This window comes from Maylandia zebra, linkage group LG10 (assembly GCF_041146795.1).
Source record: "Maylandia zebra isolate NMK-2024a linkage group LG10, Mzebra_GT3a, whole genome shotgun sequence".
Classification (NCBI taxonomy): Eukaryota; Metazoa; Chordata; class Actinopteri; order Cichliformes; family Cichlidae; genus Maylandia; species Maylandia zebra.
In genome coordinates this window covers 9,071,006-9,098,000 of record NC_135176.1, presented here as the reverse complement: position 1 = coordinate 9,098,000, position 26,995 = coordinate 9,071,006, and the positions used below count along the sequence as shown (strand labels likewise).

The following is a 26,995-nucleotide window of genomic DNA, read 5'->3' as shown; positions in this document are numbered from 1 at the left end:
TCTACTTTTTGTCCGGTTATGAAAACACTCTAGCCTAGAATGAATGTGAATGAGACATATGGGGAAGCAAAGCCTGGGGGCTTCAAAACACACATGCTGGTAATTCAGAACATATTTACCATTTTTCATGATGCTTTGTTCAGTTTATAAATGTACAACTCAGAGCATCTGTTGCTGAAGATGTTTCAAGTCAGGCCTGTATGAAGAAGGACATCATCAATTTTTATCTCAGACATAACAGTATATTGATTTGAGCGATATAAATCTTTTATTCTTATGTGAAGTTGTTACAAAGGCATATATGGGTTTATTTTTTTTAATGTAAGATTTGATGGTGTGATACCATGTTTGGGGTTTCTGAGCTTAATTCACTTCAACCAGTAAAAACCAATGATATATGTAGTCACCCCCCCACCCCCGGAATCTATTTTTAATTTTTTTTGTCTTGGGTAAATCCAGCCTTTATAAAGTCACCCTTAGGTCAACCTATGCTTGAGGTTTAGGAGAAGCCAAAAAAAAAAAAAAAAACAGCCCAAGAGCAAATGAGGAGAAAGGACAGGGAAGAGCAGCTGTTCCAGACAAATCTGAGCTTCATTCATCAGATAGGGTTAGGAAGTAAAGTCAAATCAGTGAGCTAAACTGACTCGCTCTTGTTTAAGTATAGCAGGTGCTCCATCTTCCGCGGTTAATTATGGCTGAAGGCGTTATTAGTTCTTTCTGTATCTGTTTCTGTCTCCTGTCCGCTCCTACAGGTCATCAGAGGTTTGTCAAAGCGGTAGTGTTATTTTTATGCTACTACCAGCAAACGTGGCTAATGTTCGTAACGCTGTTGCATATTTCTAAGAGGTAAAAAAAATATATTAAAAAAAAAAATATAGCCAATTTGCTTGTTGAGCATGACGGTAAAATTCTCATTACTGATTTGAGGATCATAACAAACTGCCTTTTCGTGGTGTTATTCCACGGCGAAAGTCAGCAGAGATTGACAGCACAGATATGAAACATTTATGTTGTAATTTCTTGTCTATTCTATTGCTATCACACACGCACACCTGTGGACCTGCTCACACACTTATTGAGAGAAGCTGCAAGCTTTGATAAGGCTTTTCCTTTTAGCTTAAACACCACATCATCATGCTAGCGTAGATATGTCTTAAGAGAGAGGAAGAGAGTTTACCCAGGAGCTGCATTAATATATGAAATCCTTTTGTAAGATGTGAACTTAAGATATGTGCTGTTTCTCTGCCCTGATCTCCCACAGTCGCATGCAGAAGCAGCCCTCGGAGACCCTTAAGTAAACGGCTGCGGAAGATAAAAAGATGATGGGGCAGGGTTGGTGGGGGGGATTCCTTCTGGTCTGTTCTCATTTATTACATTGACGTATCTGCTTGTATGATGTCTTGAGGAAATCCACTTTTGCTCTTCGTGAGATCATGTTGCATCATATTACAAAGGTGTATCTAAACGTAATTTGAAGAAAGGGTCCTGTGAGGGTGATGCCAGGTCTCTAAGGTGAGCACATACTCAAAAGATGTTTCACTGGAGATTACTGCTACGTGAGGTACGTCACCAGTAGTGCATCTTTAGCACGACACTGTAGCCTCTTGGTTCTCGTGAACTCGAGTGTGCACACTGGTTAGATGGTTACGATTCATCTGAGACACCCACATTGCTAAAGGCACATATACTCTGATTGCAGGGTCCATGGAAAATGACATCACATTAGTGCTTGCCAGTCAATTGTACATAACAGGTACTGCTGCTGTAATTGAATCAGTGCAAAAAAAAAGTACCTCATACTGTGCATCCTACATACAGCTAAAGATAACAGTTGTTGGCAATAATAAAAGCCCGGAACAAAAAAAATGTCTTTGTCTCAGAAAGAATTGAATGATATTTGACACGCATGTACATTTGTTCTGGTTCGATATACAAAAAAAAAAGAAATTTGGATTTTGCTAAATAGGTGAGCACATTATTGTTGTTTTTCACGGTTGCATTTTGATTACAGTTTACATTTGAACACATTACACCTTCAGTTACAGTCATGTTTTCAATTACAATACAATATTGTAGTCATATCTCCCGGACCATTCGACTGTGTTTAAAGCAGATTGTTCGTTCAGCTCCAAGTCAGATTGCTTGTGATTTTTCCATAGTAAAGAAATTTCTCAGAGGGGGGTTAATGAAGTGTTGTTTTTTTTGTTGTTGTTGTTCTGTTGCTACTGTATGATAGCCAAATAGCTAGAGCTGAGTCAGAGCTCTGGCCCTCTACCCAACAGCGACACTCTTTGCATACCCTCGATGTATTTTATCTACCATCTCATGATTTGTTCCCAGAATTCCTTTCAAGAATCAAAAGAATGTACGAATATTTTTGTTGCATCCAGCTGTCGTAAAATTAAGATGAAAGCAATGACACAGTAAGAGAGATTTGTCTACAAATCATAAAGGAAAGTCATTTCTCAAACAAGAACATAGGCAAAAACAAACTAATAAATAGCTATTATTCATTTATCTTTTTACTGCTTAAAAAAACATGCAAGTTTAGAACAGACTAGAGTCAAATTACTGAAACAGGTGCACTTCTTACATTAAGTTCACTCAACCCAAGCCTGATGGTATGCGTGTTACATAAGAAAAAAATATGTTTCAGGAAGGAAGTATCAGGTGAAACTGAGACACTATAATCTCTGATACAGCTGCATTCAGTGCAAAGGGTAACTCCTGCCCAATAGGTATGAAGACGCTTCCTACATGAAAACCTAAAGCTTTAATATGTAAAGCAAAGGGAAACAATTGCCTTGTCTCCTCTTCTTGTAGTTCTAAATTCCTCAGAGGAGTTATTCGTCATAATTTGTGACCTAAAAAGGTACTGCTACATTTCACAGAAGGATTTGTTAATAAGGCCTCATTGCCCAATTTGGTTGCGTTGCTCTGAGTGAGATTTAAGCAATATGCAGTAACGTTTTTCTCTGCATGTAATCATTTAAATATATATATAATTTTAAACAGACTACATGAGATTTTTCCATGCTGTGTTAAAGTGTTCTCATGCGCACGTTCAAGACCAAATGCTTCATAGTGAATAGAAATTCTCAGCAGGACAGAAAAACAATTAGTTTATGTGGTGTGGTAAAATGAGGTTTGATATATTTTGCATAAGCTTAAAAAGTAAGATACATTACCAAGTGTAGGACTTTGGTATTCAGAGCATAATGTGTTGTCTTTGCTAAAATAGGGTGCACAAAATAATTGAGTTTGAATTGGTTATGCCTGGGGCTAAGTGCTAAGACAAATCTTTAAATGAAATTCATTACAAGCAGAGTTACCGTGCCCAGGTGTTATTGAATTCATTTCTCATTTTGACCCGATTTAGAAAGATAACAGTAATAAGTGAGACTGACAGAGAAGATGACAGTGACATTGCACATCATGGTTTTCCTTCAAACAGATTAAAATGTAGTCAGTTTCAATGGCTTAATTGATCCGTGCAGATGGTGAATTTTCATCTCGTGTTTTCTTTCCATTGTTTTCCTCAGCGTGATGAGATATCGTTTTCTTAAATAAATCCATCTGTGCAGAGAGAGTAGGAATGCATAGAATTGATATAGTAATTGTAAATATGTCAGTGTGACACGTAGCACAATATGGAACAACATGAAGAGTTTCATGATTTTCTTTTTCTTTCTTTCTTTTTTCCAACCCTCAAATTCAAATTTGCATCCAGGCGATGAGAGTTTAGGATGACATTGCTGTTTCAGACAGTTCCTCTTCACTGTAAGTGCAAGGTTGATGAGACCCCCCCACCACATACCTTTATACCAGAGAAATTAATGAGGAAGATGTAGCTAATGAGATAACAAGCACAAGATGGAGAAACAGGCTGATCTGACGCATCCTCCCAGTTATTTGGCAATATCTGGAGGCGTCACCGGCCCCAGACTCTCATTTTCTTCCTGTCATATTCAATCAGCAATTCCTGCCTAAAATAAAAGCGGGCCTCTGCTGCGACCACGACCAGCGGAACATTGGTGTGGCTGGTCTCCACGCCAACTTTATTTTAACACTGGGGGTTCTTTCTTTGTTTTTGCTATACAGCATCGACAGCTAATTTGGGAGCACCAGTATTTAGGCCTAAAAAACAAAAATGGTAATTTACAGCAATTAATATGTGGTTTCCTATGGTACATTGCTCAGTGCACTGAGTGTTGTGCCTAGAATGTGTCATTGAGCTCCATCAATTGTAGATAATTTGCCACAGTGAGTAATGAGGCCGGTGATATTGGCCAGCTCTCTTTAAATGCTTTGGTCTGCCTAGTGACAATCATGACGGGAAACAAAGCCAGTTGCTGGACTAAACTGTGCACCTGTATCATTTGTAAGGAACCAGGCTAGCTGATAGGCCAACAGTAAATTTAAACGATAAGCTGTTTTGCAGTAGGGATTAATATACTGAGTAATCAGGTTCTTTTACTGCAGTTTACAAATGAACTGGTCACTGAGATTATACATCTACGATTTAACCTTATTTAAAAAATATATCAATGTGCTCTTTGCCAGTAGTTTAGCTGAACAACATCGATTCTATGGCTATGATTCTTTCATAGCAGGCACTTCCCTATACATTGTTTTCAACTTCCGGTAGTAGCTCCTTAACGTAGATGGAGATTAAAGCTGCCGCGAAGCTGCTGTGATATAAACATGACAAAGACGAAGACCTCAGGATCTCTGGAGGACAAAGAAGGGACGGCGTCCTTCATTTTCAGTGTGTGGCAGTTTTTCATAGCAGGGGGAAACCGTGGCACACTGTTCTCTTACCAATCTCTGTAGTCTGTCAGCTACCCAGAGCCATGACCTAGTCTGCCCTTTAGTGAAACGTCACCCTATCCTTAACCCGACTGTGTCAAAGATTAGGCACAGTAATGTAGCGGTACCACCGTTTTACAGAAATGGCTTCGTTCTGTGTTATTTTTACTGTTTTGCTGTTCTATTCATATTGACTTTAATTTGTAATTGTGATAACTTTGTCAGCTCTTAAAGGCGACTCTAGGTTTGAAGAGTACATGTTAATTATGAAGCTTCTGTAAATCTTAAAAATGATGAATTATTATCATTGTTCACAAGTTCTCAGCCATTGATGAGATATTCAAGCAATTTGAAAAAGAAAGGTTTGTTCTTCCTCTTGATTTACGCATTCATAGATCAAAATATTCTCTGCGGGTTCCTGTTTAAAAATAAATAAATAAATAAATAATCCAACATCATAGCCATATAATAAATACCCATTATAGTACAACCGCCACTGAAGTACTAGTAATTACATTCTCAATGAGTCTAAAGGAGTCAAAATGCGGCAGTGTGGCGGTTTCACCCCGGGGTCCTTTGTGGACACCTGTTCGGTGCTTTTCACCCCGAAGATATACCAGCCTATCCTTTAACAACAATTTTGCTATTCTTTTCTCATTTCAGATTGATCCTAAGGTTGCCTTTCCCCGTCGCGCCCAGCCTAAGGTAAGAATAAATTGGTCACTATCCCCGCTCAAAGAAAATGATTATGTCTCATGTCACTAGCTTACCTAATTTTGTGTGCTCACACAGCAGATACGAAGAGATAAAAAAAAATAGTCTGCACCCATTGTTCTCACCTTGTCTGCGCTGTTTCACCAAAGCAATTAAAGTTGAAAACATGAGACTTCAAGGAAATTTTCAGCATGATTAAGGTTATGTTATTTTCTGTGTTACCCCACTGTTTTCTATCCATATAATATTTTTCCATTGTTTTTATCCTGATTTGCTTATTTCATCCCTCATCACAGCTGTTTGCAGTGGCAAATGTTTTGAAATGAACTCTGTCTTATTATGACAATCCTGTAGCAGAGGTTTCTGATTTTAGTCTGCAGCAGTATTAAATCAAGCTTTATTGTCTGTTTAAAGCATCAGAGTCTAAGTGGTGAAACCATCTTGCTTTGGCAACTTGCCTCTTGACTTGACAGGGTCATGACTGACAGGAGACGGGCTCTAATATATCTGCAGAGAATGCAGGCTGTTGGTTGAAACGTTTACATTTGGGTGAAAGGAGGAAATCTGATTATTTGAAAGTGGAATCAAGACCTTCCTTTCATGTGGTTTTGAAGGTGCACATTATGCAGAACGGTGAATTATATTTTGGAGTGAACAGGCCTGTATTACCCTGACTGAATTTGCGAGAGATGATTGGTGACTTTTCAGTGACAGTGATGAATTGCATTTACTGGTTGAATTCGAAGTCTGTTGAGTTGGTCTGGAGTTGAATGGGATTGAATATCACAAGTGATTAAGAAATATCTTTGTTGTGTTGCATGCGTGTAGAATTTCTCACAATTAGCACTGAAACAATGGGTGATTTAAAAAAATAAGCCCAACTCCAATCACGCAGGAACTGTGGTACAGGCTCTTCATGATGCGCATTATCTTTTGTCTTCTTGATTACTGTTCTTGAGCAGTTCTATTGACAATTAAAAATTCAGCATGTGCAGATGGTGTTGTGGCATACAGTCAAAGGCTTTGTTGACATGCCCTCTCACACCATCCCCCAGATTTTACTGTGGAGGCTATAGCACAGCACACTGTAGCGCTATTCAGCATCGCTATCAGGGCTTTTTCCACCTAAACCAGGTGGAAATCGATAATAGATTTTCTCCTTTCCACCGGATCAGAGAGAGGCATTGTTAAAGACTTGGTTAGGTTTCAAATAAGAAATTGGCAGTGCAGACTTTCAAAGCCACAGCACATGGTGACTTAAGGATATCGGCATATGGCTGAAAAACTACCAGTGTTTCTCTGTTTTCTTGTGTGGCAAGTATATCACTTTAACTTCGTCTGCTGTAAGCCCTGCTCATAAATGTCCAAGGTGCAGTAAAACAGCTCAGATGTTTGATGATGCTTCCAGTTTTTAAGTGAACCAGAAACTCCACTGCTGTCGTGGTTATTGCTGATCTTTTTTAAAAGAGCATTATACCACTTTTTTTTGCCATGACTCACACAGAAATACAATATTTTGAGCAGTTCTACAGGTCTTAAACATATTTGTCATTCTACCTTGCGTGATTCATAACTCAGTGAAGTAATGACACCATAACAGAATTTGTGGCACTACACAAACCTTGTACCAATGATTTATAAAATGGCTATAGGGCAAGCTTGTTAGAGGAGAGAAATGGCTGTATTGAATGTGGATTATAAAGGATCTTAAAGCAATGGGATTAAGCCAGATAGATTAACATTGCATGGGTTTGTACTTTAAAAGACCTTTAAAAGAAGTCTAATTTAGAACTTCCCATTTAGAAAGTTCTCTCTGTGGCGGATACTTTCTTTTGTTCCTTTTCCCCAACTCCGCTGTGTGCCTGCCTGGGAATAGGGATTTGTTTAAGGAGGCTCGTCTTGGCAGTTGCCTCGGCGGCACGAGCTTCGGGGAGCAAATCGTGACGAGACCAATCAGCGTTAATTTTCTCACGGCTAGCAATGACCTCACAGGTGAACCCTGCCAATGACCTCGTGCTGCCGAACGCTGCGGCATAGTAACTCTATACAGTATGTACATCACGTAGAGTAATGCTGAAAACAGGCAGGAGGTGAAGGTGAACACGGAGGACATTTCACTGTAAACAACTGAAGGTGTTAGCACTGGGATGACAGGATCACAGGAAAAACATCTTGTATCAGCAGGCATAACTGACACTGCCCCCAAACACGGACAGTTCCAAGTGTCAAGAGACAGTGAGAAAAGCGACAGACGATTATTGGGGTACCTGAAAGTGGACACGCCCTTATTTTGATTCATATCTGACGTAGCATGTACGACAAATCAGTTTGCCTTCATTTGTCCCGTTTAAGAACAAACGTGAAACCTTTGTGTTTCTAATGTCAGCATTGTATGAAATGTAAGTTGCTGTCATAATAAGACAGTTGACTTTTTTGTTTTTGTTTGTACGAGTCAGTTTTTTGCAGATATGACGAGTAAGTCACAGAGCACTGTTTCCTTCTGATTTCCACCCAGCGTTCGAGAATCATGTATATGTATGATTTGAGTAATCTTAGGGGGGTTTTGTGACTATCTGCACCAGAATATTGGTAAAGGGCACAGAGGGGAGATAACCACAGGTCCTGTCAATCAAAGAAAACAGGCTAAAGAAATGCAAACTGGCACCCACATTACAAATGAATAATGTCACCCAACTAAAGCTTATCTCATGACTTAAAAAGAACATTTTGTATTATAAATAGAAGCTGTGCTTACAAGTCATGTCAAAGGTATCAATATAGACCGGTCCACAAATATTCAGGGATTAGGTTGCATCTGAGGATGATTGACAGATGAGAATGAAACGATTAAACAATGATGATGTGATGCAAAGTGCTTTATGCACATTCATTTATGCCTCGTCTCCTCTTAGCCTGGCTGGGGATAGCCATGGCTTTGTTAGATAGGCTGCTAAAAGTAGCCTTAGAATGCCACGATTTCTCTGCAAATTCTCAACGTGTAGTTTCCCTTTTTATGTATACTTTATTGATCCCCTTGGGGAAATTCCTCTCTGCATTTAACCCATTCAATCAGTGAAGCAGTGGGCAGCCATTGGGCGCCCGGGGAGCAGTGTGTAGGGACAGTACCTTGCTCAGGGGTACCGCAGGGTAGCCGTTCGGTGGGTTTGAACCACCGACCTTCCGATCATGGGGCCAACACTCTACCTACTGAGCTATCCCTGCCCCCTTTTGACAGAAATGATTTTATTATCACCTTTACGTACTTTAGATGCATTGCAATGAGGTTACTTTTGAACAAGGGATGCGAATACCAAATGTATTCATCACCACTTACTATAGTTTTCTGTAAAACTGTAAAAATATTTGCCTACATTTCCATCTTGAAATTAGTTAGCAGATGTGATAAGTGTAAGAAACGGAGGTTTTCTTTTTTTGTGGAGAAACATCCTGCTCTAATTAATAACAACAATAATGGGAAGGTAAAATGGGACTGATTAATAACCTTTTGGGTTTAATCAGACAGATAGTATTACATAATCGTCTCGTTATCAGTGTAGATGCTTGATAGATTTTTAAAGTCTATTGCAAACCCCTAAAGTTTTAAATCTGCCGTTCAGATTTGCTATTTTTCCCCAACTAAATTTCAGGCTTGTTTAGAAATTGAAAATTCTCTGAAAAATAAAGAGAAACTATCAACAACCCACCCACCTTTTCAGTACTGCCACTGCATATAGAAGGCAGTAAAGAAGACAGAGATGAGTTGATGCTGTTCCATGCGATCTTCTCGTTTGATATTTTGCAGTAACGCTCAAACTGAAACGTGTAAACGAGACCCGCTCCGGGTTTCCTGGAGAAATCAAAGAGACGGCTTCTGCCGACATTGCTCGAGATTTACCACTCAACTGTTGGCGTCATTACCGCTGCTGCCGGTGCTTTTGTTTCCCACAGTGGAGTCACACACAACCATGGCATGTCCCAGCATGATTTTAATTGCCAGTGGGACTGTGGCCACTTCAGTGGGAGATGAGTTCTGATGGCTTGTTATGGAAATGAAAGGAAAGAGCAACATCCATTTACAGAGCAATGGGCGTAACCCTTCCCTTGTACCTCATAAAGGGATTTGCCATGTAAGCCATTGAGAACAGGTAGTCGGTGCGTCTCTGGGAGTCTATAGGATGTTGAATCTTTGTGCATGAAAAAAGAAATGTGTACTGCAAAAAAAGCAACTGTGACAATACTTTGAGAGATGCTTGTTTTACTTGCCGCTGCAGTTTTCTTTACTGAAACTCAAGATTTGCAAACCGCTTGCTTTATCAGCGCGCAAGATAGGTAACTGTGGTAGTAAACTGGTTGAGATCATTTAGGGGCATCACACAGATCCACCATTAAACCACTGTCCTGAATTTTACTTTAGATTGTGGCAGCTGTGACTGTGGCTTCCCTGTTGACGGCCCTCTGTTAGTGCTGGCCTGTCTCTGACAGCTGGAGTTTCCCCCCTTTCTCTTTGCCTCCTTCTTTGTCTCCCTGTCTGTCTTTTCACGTCACGTTCCCTTTTTTCCTTTGCCTCTTTTCTTTCCTCTTTCTTTCTTTTTTTCTTCTGTGAATGGTAAATTGACCAGTGCACCAACCTCCTCCACTTGTCTGCGTTCCACACATCTCTCTTAGGGACTGTTTGCGCTCTGTGTGGCTGCTTGCAGAAGAAAAAACCTCCCAGGTGTGTTGAGGTTCTAGAAATTTCAAGACTCAAGTTTTAATGAAGTCAACTAACAAAGCTGCATTCCCTTCCCCAGGCCATTTGTGCTGTGACCACATGTACACACACTGTATTGGAAACAGGTAGTTTGATATCCACATTTGAAAACAAAACTGTCTCCTTTGCTTGTTTTCTTTTAATATTTTATCTCTCAATCTATCATTCTTCCTCACTGCTACATCCTCCCCTTTCTGTGCCCGTTTCTGTCTTAGTCTTTCAGGATTACAAGGCCTTGTAAATCTAGTCTTACACCTTGCTCAGTTATTTGATCTAGATTTAGCATTATGATATTCCCCTTGTCAAAATGATCCTTATTTTAAATGACACAGCTCACTGCTGGGAAAATGAAACCTCCGTAGCTGCCAGCCCCTTTGAATGTCCCTGTGAATTTATTAAAAGCACCAGCTTCCCCGTTCCAACTCAGATCTGCACAGCTGCACGAGTCCGAAAGAATATTCAAGGACAAAAGTCTATAATGTAATTCGTGCAACAGAATGCCGGATCATTATCTTTGGTGAGCGTCACTTTATGACTGTGAGCCCTCCCAAATATTTTCAGTGTTAAAGAACATTATTTCCTATTAGACTTCTTCTTTTTCAAGCAATTTCTGCTGTGCAGATAGCACACAGAGTAGAAGAAAGAGAGCGAATGTTGTGTTGTGCAGGCTATTATCCAAACCTGACATTGCATTTCAAGGCTTGTGGCACAGGTTTTATCCCGGTGAGTGACCAAGATGTCCAGCTGAAAGAAAAATAATATTTTCTTTATCTCTTGAAATAAATGCACTTTTGAAATCAGGCTTTACAACTGACACTAAATGCTCCTCACTGAGACCAAGAGACAGTCCGATAGTAAGCAAAGACAACTTTGACCAAGACGACAGGAAAGTGACAAGCAACTTGATGGGAATTCTTCGCTGTCACTCTTGTGTCACCCCCTGAAAAAAGCAGATGTGCAGCCAACATGAATAAGCCCCTCCTCAGATGGAGGTTGACACAAGGAGTTGTTTTTTCCCCCTGTGGTAATGGCTGCTGTGCTGAAGCTGGAGATGGGTTTAAATCCCTGACCTGTCAGCTCCTTTGCTTTCAGTGGCCTCGGTGGAACTGCTCCAGATGAAAATGGGGCCAGAGCAGAGTCATATGAATGACTGTTTGTTTGGTGGTCAGACACAATCACCAACTGAGTGACCCAGTTAACGGGTAGTCAAAGCAATGCTCAGTTTGATTCGTGCATTTTTTTTTTCTTTTAATGTTTCACACTTTCTAAATGTATCCTGTGTTCCTTTCTTTATGCCTTCCACCAATATTTATACTTCAACTGAAATATAAATGATTTGTAAATGTGAATGCTAGTGTAATTATTATTATTATTATTATTTATTTTACTGCAAATATAATTCGAATACGCATTTTCTTTTGTTTGAATAATTGCTATTGCGCTTATAAATGGAGGGTACGTGCGTGCGATTCTTCTTTCCTCTGCTTCACTTTTTTTTCCTGCTGTGGTCTCCTTGGTTGCGGGTGGAGAGTAATTAGGTTTTCTAGGGGATTGAGGGGCTCTTACAATGCTTACCAATGGCAGCCGTCAGGCAGGCTAGTGCTGGCAGGGCAGAGAGGACAGAGGGCTGTGCAGGAGCCTGGCACTGCTAAACCTGATGCTGACTGACAGTAATGAGGACAGCTTGCTAGCCAGGATAGAGAGGAGAGGCGTGCAGAGGAGAGGAGGGCATGGTCCTCCACTATACCTCTCAAGACCTCTTATCAAAGCCTCTGTGCACACACACACACACACACGTACCACGAGAAATACAAAAACAAGCACACACAAGTTCAACATGTACTAGGTAGACCAGAGCAGATACATCACAGGTTGGTGTTATACCTGTGTTCTCGGGCTTATAAATCTAATAAAAAGGATCAGAAATAAGGTAAACTGTGATTACTGGAAAAACATTTTAGAACATCTGGAGACCTTTTGTTCGCTCCCTGGAAAATAGCCTTTAAGTACTTAGAAAGGAACAATGCATTTCCTGAAATATGCATGGTAAACGACTTTAGTGTTGTCCGATGTTTTTTTTGTGTGTTGCTGTAGTTACAAAACAATCGACCGCAGCTAGTTATTAGGATTTGCTTTTGCAGTTGTTTCTGATCACGATGTCACCAGGAATCTAAGTGGCTTTGGTCAGCACAACGCAGCAGCATCACTGACCTTGGGGCCTCTTCAACTGTAGCACTCTTGGATATTAGCGCTCTACAATAATGCGGCAGGTCTTGTAAATTAAAAAGAAAAAAAAAATGGTTTAACAATAACATCTTTTTTTTCCATCCTCTCAAGTCTCTACACATCCAAGGCATTACATCGGGGAGGGGCTTTAGAAGGCATTTCTAATTTTTTAACTGTGACCTCTTTGAGATCGCGTTCGAATGAAACATGGGGAATAATTAAAAAGGGACGGCCAGCTTAATCAGGATGATGAGTTCTATTGTGTTGTCAGACGCGTTACCTTGCCATCCAATTTTGATTTCTCATTGCTTCTCAATAAATTTACACCTGTGGTTCTGCTTTTGTACATGCTGTCTGGGATCGGTACAACAAAGAGTGACATATGGCACCCACAGCAAGAGAGGCTCTGGGGTGTCAAGATGTGTGAAGTTATTACAAATAGACCTATGGCTATTTATAATAGCAGCATTTCTTACTGGAAGAATGGGGAGAAATTTTAGGAGGATCTCTGAGTATATGATTATTTTGTATTAATAAGTACACATCAAGGCTATACGTGTGATATTGCTTTAAGACGACTTAGCTGGAGTTTTGAGGTTGAATTTAACTGGTCCTTATTTATTTATATTATTATTATTTTTTTATTTTATTTAAAAAAAACCTGACAGAACATGTTGTGTTTTGTAAATCTGTCTTGTTTTTTTCTTCTTCTTTTTTTTTTAAAGCTTTATTCGTGACTCATTTCCAGGAGTAAGGTTTTAAACATTCAGCAGCCGCACTGCATCCACAGTTGATTCGTAATTATAAAAGTGAAGCTTAAGTGTGATCATTTTGAGTTGGATGTGTCTGTCGGACTGGAAGGATGCCTGACCAGCTCACTGAAGTGTTCTGCCATGATTGGATCCAGTTGTCATTCTAGTGTAAGATATTGGAATTTTGTCCGCCAGATAGCTCTTTCTCACTTTGACGTTGTTTGACAGTTCAGTTTTTATGTGCTGTCCTGATTTTTTTATTTATTTATTTTTTTCAGGGCACCAACCTTTCAGATTAAGACTGATATTCTTTGAGCTAGACAGCTCTGTCAGGTTATTAGCTGTGCTATTGTGGGTGGTGTGATTAGTAGTGATGGTCAATAGCTTTTTGTTGCCCTTTTCTGGTTGAACTGCTTGTTTGCGACACATTTCTGGATCTAAGCTTAGGGGTTGAGGAGGCTGCACGGCATATATTTAACAACATTTTCCTCAAGCTTTGATCACACGACAGAGGTAACTCATAAGTACATAAAGGCCTTTCTCAGTGTAATAATTTGTTTTGTCACTGCTCTCATGCAGTCAGTTGAGTAACATTCAAAAAATAACCAAACATGAGACAACAAATAACAAGCCACTAATGAAAATACATTCTTTGCTGTAATTATACATTTCGAGAACCTGCGCTATTATTTTGCTTGTCACTCTCATCGGCTGTGCTTTCTTTGTTTTACACCGCAAAATGTCTTTAGTTGAAGGTGACTGCTGTGTATCTGTTATCACTCTAATGTATACATATTATGTAATTAGCTGAAACCACTGAAAGCTTTGTTGTTTAATTAAAATGCTAAAATTTTGAGTGAATTACTTTTTCATTTAAACAGATGGTGCTGATATAAGATAAAAAAGGTTAACAGAATATAAGTGTTTCAAGATTAGGAGCATAATGCATTGTAGCTAAGTTCTAAAGCAAGTGTCCTTTATAAAGCATGCATGTTTTATATAAGCTAGTGTATTTAACTGAATTTACACTAAATGTTCCTACTTAGCCTGAGTTTTCCTGGATTCACAAGTGCAGTTGTGTTTAGTAGTTCTTTTGTACTATTTTGTGCTTCTGTACATGAATATGCAATATTGTGCAGTATGCCCATGGGACTGCTGATGTTTTAACTTTAACTTACTAGTGGTGTGATCATTATTTCAGTTATGTCTAGGCTTTGAGTGTTGTGGATGTGTTTTGTGGTTTTCAGTGTTTGTGTGGCCAAGAATAATGACCGAGAGTCCTGTTGCGATTAATGAAGAGTGTAGATGTTCATGGTTGTTGTGCAAGTGTTAATAAAACCAGTGTTCCTGTGTGGCCTATGTGATAGAAACTGAGGTCTCTGCCTCTCAACACATTATAAATCCACAAATATGAGTGCTTTCTAAAAAAAAACAAAAAAAAACTAGACTGATTACAGTAGACTTTTCTGTGTTAACGATAGCTTAAGTTAAGTTTACTATAAAATCTTCTAAATTGAGGTTATATAAAATGCATTTAGCTTAAATAATAGAACCTTTTTACTTTGGTATGTAGTAGTTGCAGCAACCAGCTGTTTCCTCAGAGTTTGAACACCCTCACTACCACTTTAGATTGCAAGACAGTTTATATGTTTATATCTCCTACAGTCGTTGTCTGCCTTAGACAGACAGATTTATGTTTCATTTATAAATGCAAACAGTTGACCAACACATTGCAGTCAGTCTGATGAACACAGCTTGTCTGTGACATGTCTCTCTAAAATAGGGGACTTGACTCAACTGGTTGCAAGTAGTCACAGCCCTCAAAGCAACTAATTGCACACAGCTGAAATAATGTTGGTCGAAACCACTGTTTTCTGTGTCGTGACTGTAGCACTGAGCACTGCCTTCCCCTTGGAAACTGACATTACTTAATTTTAAGGCAAAAATGTAAGTTTACATTTGTCTTTTAAAATTATTATTATTCAGTTTTATGGCACAAATATGCTTCTCAATGGTCCCACGTAACATAAAATCTTAATGGTATTCTTGGAAAATCTGGATATGTTCATATGGTTGTGGTAAAACAAGGGAAGATGTATAATAGCAGAGGCTGCGCTGCTATGCTAGGTTATATGGAGTTGTCTGTTCTCAGATTCATAATAATGCATAATTTTTCAACCTAAATGGGGAAAAAAAATCTGTGACTTTCTGCACTGAGCTTAAGTCGTATGCTTATTTTTTTATTTTTATACGATGACAGCTGCTGCTGCAATGTGTCATATTGTGTACCTAAAAAATATACGGTACGCATGTGTTACACACCAAGCCTTCAATACTGAATTACTGCATCTAAGTCAGGGTGCTAAAGAGCTTAGCTGTTCCTCTACATAATGCCTCGGTCCTCAGCTGTGACCTTTCTCTTCCGCACATCATTCACGATTATACTGCTGACATGTTGGCTCATGCCAATAATTTTTCATTGGAGGCAGTGTCAGCCACATCATATTTTATCATCTGGATAAATTTGTGTTGTGTTTTCATGTGGGCTCACCATAATTTGTATTTGTCTGTTTATGTGCCTGTCCTAGAGATTAGATTTTGCATTTAATTTAAGTCGGAAAAGAATTCAGATGTAAACACAATCTGGCGCCAGAAGGAGGGGAAAAATGCTTATATTTGTGTATAGTCTCAAAATGAGCAATATGTAATATGAGTAGGATACAGTGCATGTGTCAGTATGTGTGTAAAACAGTGAGTGTTAAGTCTAATTGTTGAATGTTGTCTTTGTGTTTCTTAAATTTGTAAGGTCTTAGCTCAATCTATAGGATCAAGACATTCCTTTGTCTCTGACCACTGGCTGGAGAGGCTTTTATTGCAGATACATTCTATCTGGAAGATCTGTTTCTTGTGATGTTATTTCCTGCTTTTGATCCTTTTGGTGAGCAGGAAGTCATGCAAACAGAGACACATGCATACAGAGAGAGAGAGAGAGACACACACACACACACACACACACACACACACACACACACACACACACACGTTCTTGCACATGCATACAGATGCTTACACATACACACACATAGTGCCTTGTCTTAGAACCATTGGGGGGGTTTACGGTGGGAGGTGCTTGTGTTGTATTGTGTATTGTAACTGTCATGTCAATAAAAGGCAGCAAGAGGAGGCCGTCATCGGGGTCAGTCTGCGGTAGGATTCAGGGTGCTTTCTGAGACACCTCGCCTCCCTTGCTAGCAAGTAAAAGATGTTCGTCTTGTTTTTGTCGTTAACGAGAATAAGTTTCTAAACTAGTGGGGCTTGTGGAAACACAGACCCAACAGTGAGCTTGCACAAAAGTGAGGCATGCATCAGACACAGTGTGAGTGCACAGACTCCGTGCATAATGATCACATGGTGCTTGAAAAATTGAGGGGAAAAGTGGCAGAATATTAAAAACGATAATTTTGTGTATGATGTGATTGTTTGGGGTATTTTACTTATAGGCAATATTTCATATGGATGAACAGTGTTCAAATGCAGATTTTTGCATCCAGAACTGAGTCAAACTCAATTCTTTTTCATGCTTAATGAAATGGTCTCCAGAGTGATTTCATTTCCAAGTGCACCTTATGCACTTCTGTGACTTAGAAGTCAAAAAATGTGACTTTATTAGACAGCATTTGAGTGCTCTGTCTGCAAATAACAAAATAGACCTTGTAACAGAAAGCATCTTTTTTTTTCTTCTGTGTTAGAGTGAATTGTTAAATGTTTGTCATTTTTATGTTCACCATTTGTACATTGTTTTAACTATGATGAAAGAAATTCCACTGTCCTTCCCTCCAGATTCTCGAGGTTCTCGGTGGGGGGCTGTAGTCTTTTATCACAGACATATCCTTGTGCTTTTGATGTAAGCTTCCTGTGTTTACGACCCTTTGGTCAGCAGGAGGTCTGACGCACACACACATTCTCACATAACACACACACACACACACACACACACACACACACACACACACACACACACACACACACTCTTACAGAAATTCACACATATACATACAATGCTTTGCCTTAGAACCAAGGGGCGTGGCTTTGTTCTGACGTGTTTTGTGTGAACTGTCTCTCAATAAAAGATAGCAGGAGGAGGTCAGATCTGGGGGTCATTTTCGTGGTGGACACAGACGAGGCCTCCCTTGCGCAAATAATCGATCGATCGACTGTCTTGTTTTCTTCATGATGAATAAGTCTCTAGAATTAGCGGGGCTTGTGGAAACACAGACCCAACATTCTGCTGTACGATTTTTTTGTGTATAAATTGTGAGCTGCTTTGTCCTGCAGTTGTAAAATATAAAGGAGTAAGTGCATGTTGAATTAATAAAATAACAGTGGTTATTATAGACAGCAGGTTATGAATCCCATCCCACAACCACCACCTAACAATATAAGTAATTCTGCAGCTTGATGGTCTTTGTAGTCCATGTGAGACAGCGCTAATTATCTTTACATAGTTCTAAACAGTAACAAACCATCACCTCCACACATTAATCAGTCTTTCTGAGTTAGTGACCTTGTCGTGCAACTTGGTTTCTTTCAGTCTGACTGTATCAGTTGCTCCACCGATCATAAATACTAGTCAAGTGTTTTTTTTAACAAAAGAAAGGATTAAATACCGTTTCAGGTGGGACTTAAATGTTCTCTATGTAATTGAAACCATTGCTTAACTAAAGTAATTACTGCACATTATCCATTCTCAGAAAATATTCAGAGGTAATGTCAGCGCCATGCTTGGCTGTTCACAAATTTGATTTATTGTGCCAATTGTGAGATTTCAGTATTTCCAGTGAATTAATTCAATGGTAAATTGGATATCATATGTCTTGCCAGCACTTTTTCAATTTCTAATATTTGCTGCTCACAGCTATGCACCTCACACACACTGTTTGCCTCCGTTCAGAGGGTTTCGTGGGGCTGCCAGTTTGGACTTCCTTTTAAAGTAAAACTGCTTTAACCACATGGTGTGGAGCTTGTTGCTTTTAAAAGAAATGAGGGGACCTAATTTAATTGACTGTGATTGACACTGGCTTCTACCACATCAACTGGTAATTTATTCCTTCTAATCCAACCTTTTTTTTTTTTTTTTTTGCGGCTGCGCTGCAGGTGTGCCGCTGCTGTGCCAGCATCTTTGGATGCAAAATTACCAAAGGAAAAAAAAAGTCTTCTTGCACCTACATGCTCTACATGTGGTAAAGCAATGCCATGAATTTGGACCACTGCCTGTGCTTTCACCTTGATTCATTAAAAGAAGATCCCCTGTGACACACAGTTGGGAAATGCAAAAACATCCCAGCGAATAGGGTGAAAAAACACAGAAAACCCTCCTCTCCCCTCCTTTCCCCTCTCCTGCTAGTCGAGAATGTGAAATAATCACAAGCAGTTCAACTTTGGCTTGTAACAGTTATTTTGTGACTTAATTTTCTCCCGTGTTATCATACAATAATGAAAAGTGTTGACAGATTCATTTCCTTGCTGCTACCGCCTAAGACCATTTTGTGATTTCTAATTGATAGCTACATGCGGCATTTTATTGCACTAGCCAATTTTATAGCACTTTTAATTAGGCCAACTTTGACCTTCTGTTCGCTTTGCATTTATATTGCTCCAAATTATTTTCACCTTCTTTCTTCATTAACTTTTGTCAAATGAATACAGTCATTTACAACATAATAATCCATACATGCACTCAAGTAAATTGCTAATAGTCTGTAAAATTAAGTATTTTATTACACACAAACAGGCAGGTATTTCTGAAACAAAATCATTTTCCTTCTTCTGCAGTTTTTAAGTAAGGAACAGACAGCATAGAAAATAGAAAATGAGTGAATAAAAATACCTCACTAGAATAAGTCTGTAATAACCACTTAGTTGACTAATTTAGCAAGGGGAAGCCCTTACCTATGTCATTAGGGAATACAGGTGTATGATGACTCTCCATTCAGATAAATCCTTCACATGGAACTAGTTAATCTCCCATGTAATACTGAGCAGATGTGTATACTGGTAAATGAATAAACACGAACATCCGATGAATCTCAATTGACGGGGTGTTAAGTATTCATTTGGACTTCATCTTCTGAATGAATATTGAATATGCCGGCACATGCATGCCAGCATGCGCCACATGTGCACAAAGAAATTTGAGACATTAAACTCTTATTGTGACACCAGGTGATTTTTGCTAATATAATGTGGCACAGCAGTCACGGCCTGAGTCCAGATACTCAGATAGACCAGATTTTCAGATGTTTAAATTGCTGCCATTATGTGCTTTCATTTTAATGTGCGTTCTATGTAAAGCTTGTATCTTAACAAGGACAATTTTGGGGAAATAAGGGAGCAGATAGGAAGGGCTGAATTTATTATATTCACCACCTACAATCTATCGATGAGTCTTTCCAGGCACAGATTTTCAACTTTTTTTGTGTTGGTGTGAATTTTTCAACATTATGATTAAAAAGCAAGAAAATTTCCACATTTGGATGTTTGAGGGGCGGTGGAAGATTAAGCTGTCGTTCAGTCCTAGCCTGTTTGGCGCCCTGGGCGAACACTACCGCTGGCCCCCCCCCCCACACACACACACACACAAAACATATTAAAACTTGTACATTAACATAAAACTGTTGTCGGAACCATACTGAATTTCACCAGAGAAACACACACACACACATATGAAGAGCGAGAGAGTATGCATGGGTTGCAAACGGCTACCAAACAGCCATCATAATTTGTCATACAATGAGAACAGGACAAATCAACAACTGACAATGACTAATTAATATTAAAATCTGTAACATTATGTATTGTTTGGAGTTTAGTCTGTTACCATCTGCTATTTTTACCATTTCTTCTTGGAGCAACTGTAACCCACATAATTTCCTTAGGGGTTAATAAAGTATTCTGATTCTGATTGTTTCAGGATGACCTGCCATTATCCAATGACACATCTGCTTACCTGTATCTTTTGCTCGTTTCTCCCCCTCTTCTTTTCTCTTTTTTCTAAACTGAGGACCTGATGGCTTTCAACTTTTCTTGTCCATCTTCCATTGGTTTTAATTTTGCACTCCAGTATAAACACCCATCCCCCAACTGGAGGATTGCCACAACATAACCTAATAGACCAACACCTTAGTTCACAGATTCACTTTGTCTAGGGTGCATTTCTGGGATTTCACACAACCCAGGATTCAAATCAGGAATACATAATGGGCTTGGATTTACAATATTATGAATGAAATGTGCTCTATTTGGAAGCAACCGGCCCCCCTCCCCTTTCGACGGGTTATGTGTGTGAGACTTTAAATCAAATCAAACTGTAAATTATAAATTTTAAATTGTTATTGATCTCTTTACCCCTGGTCCTAAAGTGTATATTTATTTTCTTACTCTTCTTTTTATATATTATTTGTTTACTTGCACTGCTGTAACTGGAGCCTCGTCGTCTCGTCTCTCTATATACTGGACTGTATGTAGCAGAGATGACAATAAAGTTTACTTTGACTTCAGCAGCGAGCAGGCGCACCGAGGACTCTCACGCTCACTTTATAGAATTTCTAAAAAAACATTGGTGCAAATTATAAGTCTGTATCATAATGTCTGGTGTTTTCGTGTTTGTCGGTTTAATTTTATTTTGTTTTATTTTGCGAGTTGGTTATTAGATGCTGCTTCAGCCAGCCGGAGAATCCCCCGCCGCTCCGCCTTCTCCTTCCTCTCCTCCCTGTGCCGCAAGCAGCAGGCACACCTCGCAAACGGAGGGCGCCTTTATTCCCAGCAAATGGGCGATAGAAAACCGATCGGTGCCTATGCCATTCCCAATATGCGTTGGCATGACATCGGGGCAGCATGATGCCCGTGATGCTGCCCCGGGCAACCGCCCGTGTCGCCCGTATCAAAAACCGCTACTGCTGTCGTTCCAGCAACTCAGGTCTGAATCCTACCTGTCATAGTTTTTCATGCATCACTTTTAAAGACATTGTTAATTGCAAATATATTGCACATTAAATCCTTAGACAATAAACACTACTCGAGCAGCTTTACAACAATATTGTGGTTTGGTTTAAAATGTAATCCATGCTCCTGACATGGAATATATGTCCTATTAAAATGCATTAGTTCCAGTTTAGTGCTCAATAACTCAAAAAAAACATAATTCATGAACACAAAATAAGAGATTTCTTTTTTGTGACTATTTCACAAACTGACATGGAAGACAACAATGAAGAACAAACGCAGGATATGAAGCAGTGCAGTTGAATGACTTTGCACTTGGTGCAGTGCTCTCTTACCAAAAGTCAACCCGTAGTTAGCATTTGATGGCAGCATGCTGTCAGTAAACCAAATTGCATTGACCTCCATTTTCAAATTAAACAAACATGACATCTTTTCCGGTAGCTTCCTCTCTTTTGACCTTAACCTTCCACTGAATAAACAGTTCATGCCTAATGCCAGTTCACCCAAGAAGTAAGTAATACCGTGGCTGCATTCAGAATCATTTTCTAGCTGGGGTGGCTACTTTTAAAGTTTTTAAAGAATACAGAGATTTGGCAAGCCGCGCTATCTGAAGCACTTAATATGCATAAAGTAGACAGGGCCTCCACTGTTGATAAAAACGCCAGCAAACACTAGCATCTATGAATGCATTACAGGTAAATAGTGGCAAAGAATTCATTAATGTTATTGGTAATTATGTTTGTGCCACTTAATGAGGCTCCTGTTTTGCTCCACAGTGGAGTGGACAGTTATTAGACAGACAGTACTGATGTTTCAAATGAAAGTAGAGGCGTAGTTTTACATTTGAACTCTTCTGACCTTCATTCTGGCTTCGTGTTACGTGCGGCATATTTGGGTGTGAATAAGTTTGTCTTTCTGTCCGTGTGCCTCGTCTCTCTACCCTCTTTGCAGTATTAGAGCCTTTATCTGCTTGGATGACTTTTTACCTGTATTACTAGTTTAATTTCCTTACCTGCTTAATTGAAATTCACATCTTTCTCCTCCTGTGGTTGTGTGTGTGTGTGTTTGAGAGAGAGAGAGAGAGTGGGGGATATTAGTGAAGATGTATTTTCATTCTGAAGGTGGCAAGTGATGGACAGGATCTCACAGACAATGCATCCCCCTCAACTACCCTCAATCTTTTTGTCTGCTGAACCTGTCTTTTAGATACCTTTCAACCTTGTCTCTTTCTTTTGCGCTCTCTATTCCCAAGTCCTTCTTTTCCCTGGATTGCCTCAGCTTGATAAAGCTGGTGCTAAATTTAGAGACATATTTCTCAAAGTCACCAGGACTAAAAGAGAGAGGCCCACAGACAAAATGGCCCCTCTAATCCATGTTTATCATCTTTTATTTATCTCTTTGACAAACGTGAAGTCATCCCAGAAATTCCCTTTTCCCTTTCGTCTCTCCGAGGCTTCCATAACTTTTTCTGTCCTCCAATTAAATGTCACTGGCTGCACGCTCGTCTCGGAAGGCCACATTTAAACCGACAGCATGTGCAGATGACATCATTCGGCTTAGTGGGGTTGTGCTTTATACAATTAAGGCTTGTTGAGATTCTAATAGAATACTTTGCCATTAAAATTACAGCTGCAAACGTGCTGTCATTGAGTTTGGCCTTCATTACGCACCCCTTATATCCTCAATTTCTTTGTTAGACCTGCGATCGTTTGATTACAGCGTGGCACCAACAGGAAAGAAATTATGTGTGTTCCTCCCAGAGTGGTTTCAGCTTAGAAGCTCGGCTCATCTAATTTTAGTGAGGAAACCTGCTTAGCCACTGGCTAAGACATTAGCAAATACAAGCAATAAAGCATAGCCATAGAGGCCAAAAAAAGGTGGTAATCGGAATTTCGTAACTGTACTGTAGCCAAAGAAAAAGGCACGAGTTATTAAAAGATACCACAAGACAGGATGGAGCATGTTATACAACCAAAGGAACAGGCCAGACATTTTAGTAACAAATGTCAGCATGTTTAAAAATCTGTGAAAAATCTTTTATACAGGAATAGAACAAGGGAGGAGACGTGATGTGAGAGAAAGTTGTGAGCAGCAAAGCTAACAGTATTTATTAGATTTGTTAAGATTGCCCACACTTGACTAAAGAATCGTAGACGTCAGAAAAGGATTCAGCAGCTAGATCTTGTGTCAGATCCTTGCATATTTAGCAAGGATCATAGTATTAAACTGTAGAGCTGAACTTCTCAGGGCAAGAAAAATTATATTAGTAGTACACAAATACTGCTAATGTGTGTTAATCTGCTTTTGGTAACAGTCTCTGAATTGTGTTTATTAAAATTGCTCATGTGGGGAACGCTGTGAATAGTGAGTTGCTTGCAAAATACAGAATTTAGCAGTGGCAGAAAATTCCTTCCTGTAGGTGTGCTAGTTTGTTTTGTAAAGCTCCGGCAAAATAGTTTGTAATTAGAATATACTTTATTTGCCTTCTATGCAGCATACAGATGGATCGATCCACTGAACAATACCCACATTTCTCACTGTAGTGTTTCAAGAAGCAAGGTAATGGCTTGGACAGAAGACCCGCTTCACTGTCTCTTTCTCTCTCAGTCTCTTCCCCTCCACACTCAGTCTTTCTCAGTGCCTTTATAACTTTCTTATCTCCCTGTTCCCAGGAATACTTTTCCTTTATCCTTTTCTCTGTAGCATGTCTTTGCCTCTTGTTTATATTGAATATGAAGAGTGGAATACCCCCCCCCAGCCTGTGCACTAAAAGTGGTATCCTGCAGAGGACCTCCATTACACTATACTGTACATTCTTCAGAAGGGGAAAGAATAATTAGTTTGCCATTTTTCATTCATAGTGCAATTATCTTGCAGATTATGGAACATTTCAGGTGTCTTTAGGTAAACAGTGTCAGTCCCTGAGAATAAGACTAGATAACTAGATAGCTCTTTTTCTCACAAAAGCACATTAGCCGAACAGTGAATTGTATCTTGGCTGATTACAATGTAATTTTGCTTATTATCGTTCGTTGATGGGTATAACTGGATCATATTTTTAATCCTTTGACATTCTATTCTCTGTCATCAGGATACATATATATATCTATATCTATATATATATGTGTGTGTGTGTGTGTGTGTGTGTGTGTGTGTGTGTGTGTGTATATATGTGTGTGTGTATATATATATATATATATATATATAGATAGATAGATAGATAGATAGATAGATAGATAGATAGATAAACTGCGGTTATAGTGTCTGGCTACCTTTCCCCTGCTGTTGCTATATGATTTGCCTACATTAGATCAATCTTAGATTGACTTTCTATGGTGCAGAGCTGTGGTTTGTGGCAAAATTCAGTTAAATGAAGCACAGTATTCCAAAGCCAAGCAGGAAGACAACGTATGTGGAAATAATTCTGAAAATTTCACAAACAAGCTTTGAGATGCAAAAAAATAATAATACACGTTTATGAATTATATACCATGTAATGGCATTTTCCATTCTTTCATGATGGTGCTAATTAAACTGGTTACATATACAGATTATCCAACTGATATTCACAGGAAAGCTTGCAAAAATCATTTAAAATAAAATATGTAGCATTCAAAAGAAGCAAGATTGTGCTTTAAATTTTGAGTTCTATGCTAAAATTAAAATGCCAAGCCATTTTTAAAGGCATCGTAGCAATATGAAGTAGGTGGTATATGTGAGTGCCAGACTCCTATTAATATTGATCTTTTTGGCTGGACTTGTTCTCTAAATGTGTTTTAATTGTGGAGGAAACAAAGAACACATTGTTATTCATTGTAACTGCCTGTGAGGTATACCTTTAGCAGACATGAGGGTTGCATAAAAACTCTGCCTTGTACTTGCCGTCTGACATTTCCCAGTCTTTGATCGATGAGCTTGCCACTAGCTCCTTCACTCTGGGCAAGTCCTTCTCTCTGTCACTGAGAACTGCACAAGATGGTGAAGTATCACCTCCTTTAGCAAGATTATAAGCACAACATCGCGCCTTTTCTGAAGATACGTATTAGATCGTGCCACTCTGGAATCCTCAGTAGTAATAATGCAGAGTAGGACATTGGGAATGAATGTGAAATGATATTTCCTCTGGATTTCTGTATGTTGCTGCACTGCCTTACTACAACAGGTGTGTTAATACTGCCTTTGATGCATCATCATTGATTACATTGAATATGCAAATTCAGAATGGATACATGATTGTAGTGAAGCAAACCCAAGTTTCTCTTTAATGGCGTCAAGATGTTGTTGTCTTTGATTTGCATTCTCGCCATCCTGTGTCGCACTAATTAAACGCAGATAATCACGTAGCACAGTCTAGTATTTCCTTGCTTAATAATCATGCACTCCATTGATGCTGAGACGTTGTATTTTAAAGTCCACTCATATGCACACAATGCAAAAAAGATGAACTATAAAACTCTTGGTACTTTTTTTTTTCCAAGTCTTAATTTAAAACTGTTGTTGTGGTTCCTTAAAGTGAATCAACATGATTATCTTTCATTTTGTAGTAATTTGGTTTTAAATCTCTTGGTTAAATTGGGATTTGTTATGTGGGAAGGGAGGTTGATTTAGCTGAGTAATTGCAAGAGTTTGCACCATTATGTAGCAGCAGTAGTCTTTGTGTCAAATGCAGCTTCATATAGCATTATAGGGATCTAATGAGCTTTACAAAGTCATTATGATTCACATTCTTAGTCCATTTATTTCATTATTCAGAAAATGTCCTTAGTGACACACTTGCATAATCCACAGTCTCAGTTAATCTGAACTTTGATAGGTTGATAAATTGAACCATGTTCAGCTGGACGTTGTCTACATGCAAGGAGTCTGCAGACCTTTCTTTTGTTTGATGCTTTATGTTTCGTCTGGATTGAACATCCTGATCTAGTCGCACTGAACGTAGTACAAAATGCAGTCAGTTATGAACCATTTTATTTGGAAAAATTGACACTCGACTTACCAGAAACTGAAAAGACCTGTTACTTTCAGCAGAGTTTTAGTAGTTCTCAGTGGAACTTTAAATTTAATAAACTGGGTCACTCGTGTTGTATGTAGGTTAAATTATTTTTTTCAAGATGTTAGCTGTTAGTAACTGCTGGGCTTTGTTGTTGTTGTTGTTGTTGTTGTTGTTGTTGTTTTTCTTTTTGTGCAAATGCTTGTCAGACAGAATTGAATTGCATTTGTTGGGAACAATTTTCAGCCTAATTCAACCTATTTTTGGTCTTTCTTGTAAATATTACTGCAGCAGGACAGTGTACAAGAGAGTGACTCAAAATGCACAACAGTGCCCACATTCATCACAATAAAGAGAAAGTAGAACCGGTGCAAAAATGTGGCTCAGTGGTGTGCTTTTGGTATGATTTAAAAATTTCAAATATAAATTACAATAAAGGAGTAGCGACTAGGGCCTTTAGTGCTCTGCAAATGTGGCGATACAAAGCACAATACCTACAGGTGCAAAAGTGTGATGCACCAATTTTGTTTCCTGGAAATGAGATAAAATCATAATTACAATATTGAACAAAGTATTCAGGATTATCCACTTGCGCAAGCATAACTTCTGACATCTTCAGCCAGAATGTGACCCATTTAAAACCTTGGAGGAAATCTTGCCCACATGCTGTGAAGAAACAAGCAGCTGGTCGAAGACTGGCTCTGACACGGTGTATTCTGCTTTGACTGTTTGTGCAAAAAAAAAAAGGTCTTA

The 26,995-nt window shown here is 39.0% G+C and overlaps 1 protein-coding gene across 12 annotated transcripts in view; it reads left to right on the top strand.

Annotated features, from left to right (window-relative positions):
• msi2b (musashi RNA-binding protein 2b) overlaps nucleotides 1–26,995 on the top strand; it is a 277,906-nt gene that overhangs the window by 5,387 nt on the left and 245,524 nt on the right. For all 12 annotated transcript variants that reach the window (XM_023152789.3, XM_004557380.3, XM_004557383.3 and 9 more), the window contains exon 5: nucleotides 5,473–5,514. In XM_023152789.3, coding sequence (XP_023008557.1) covers nucleotides 5,473–5,514 — 42 coding nt within the window. The remainder of the gene's footprint in view (nucleotides 1–5,472; nucleotides 5,515–26,995) is intronic.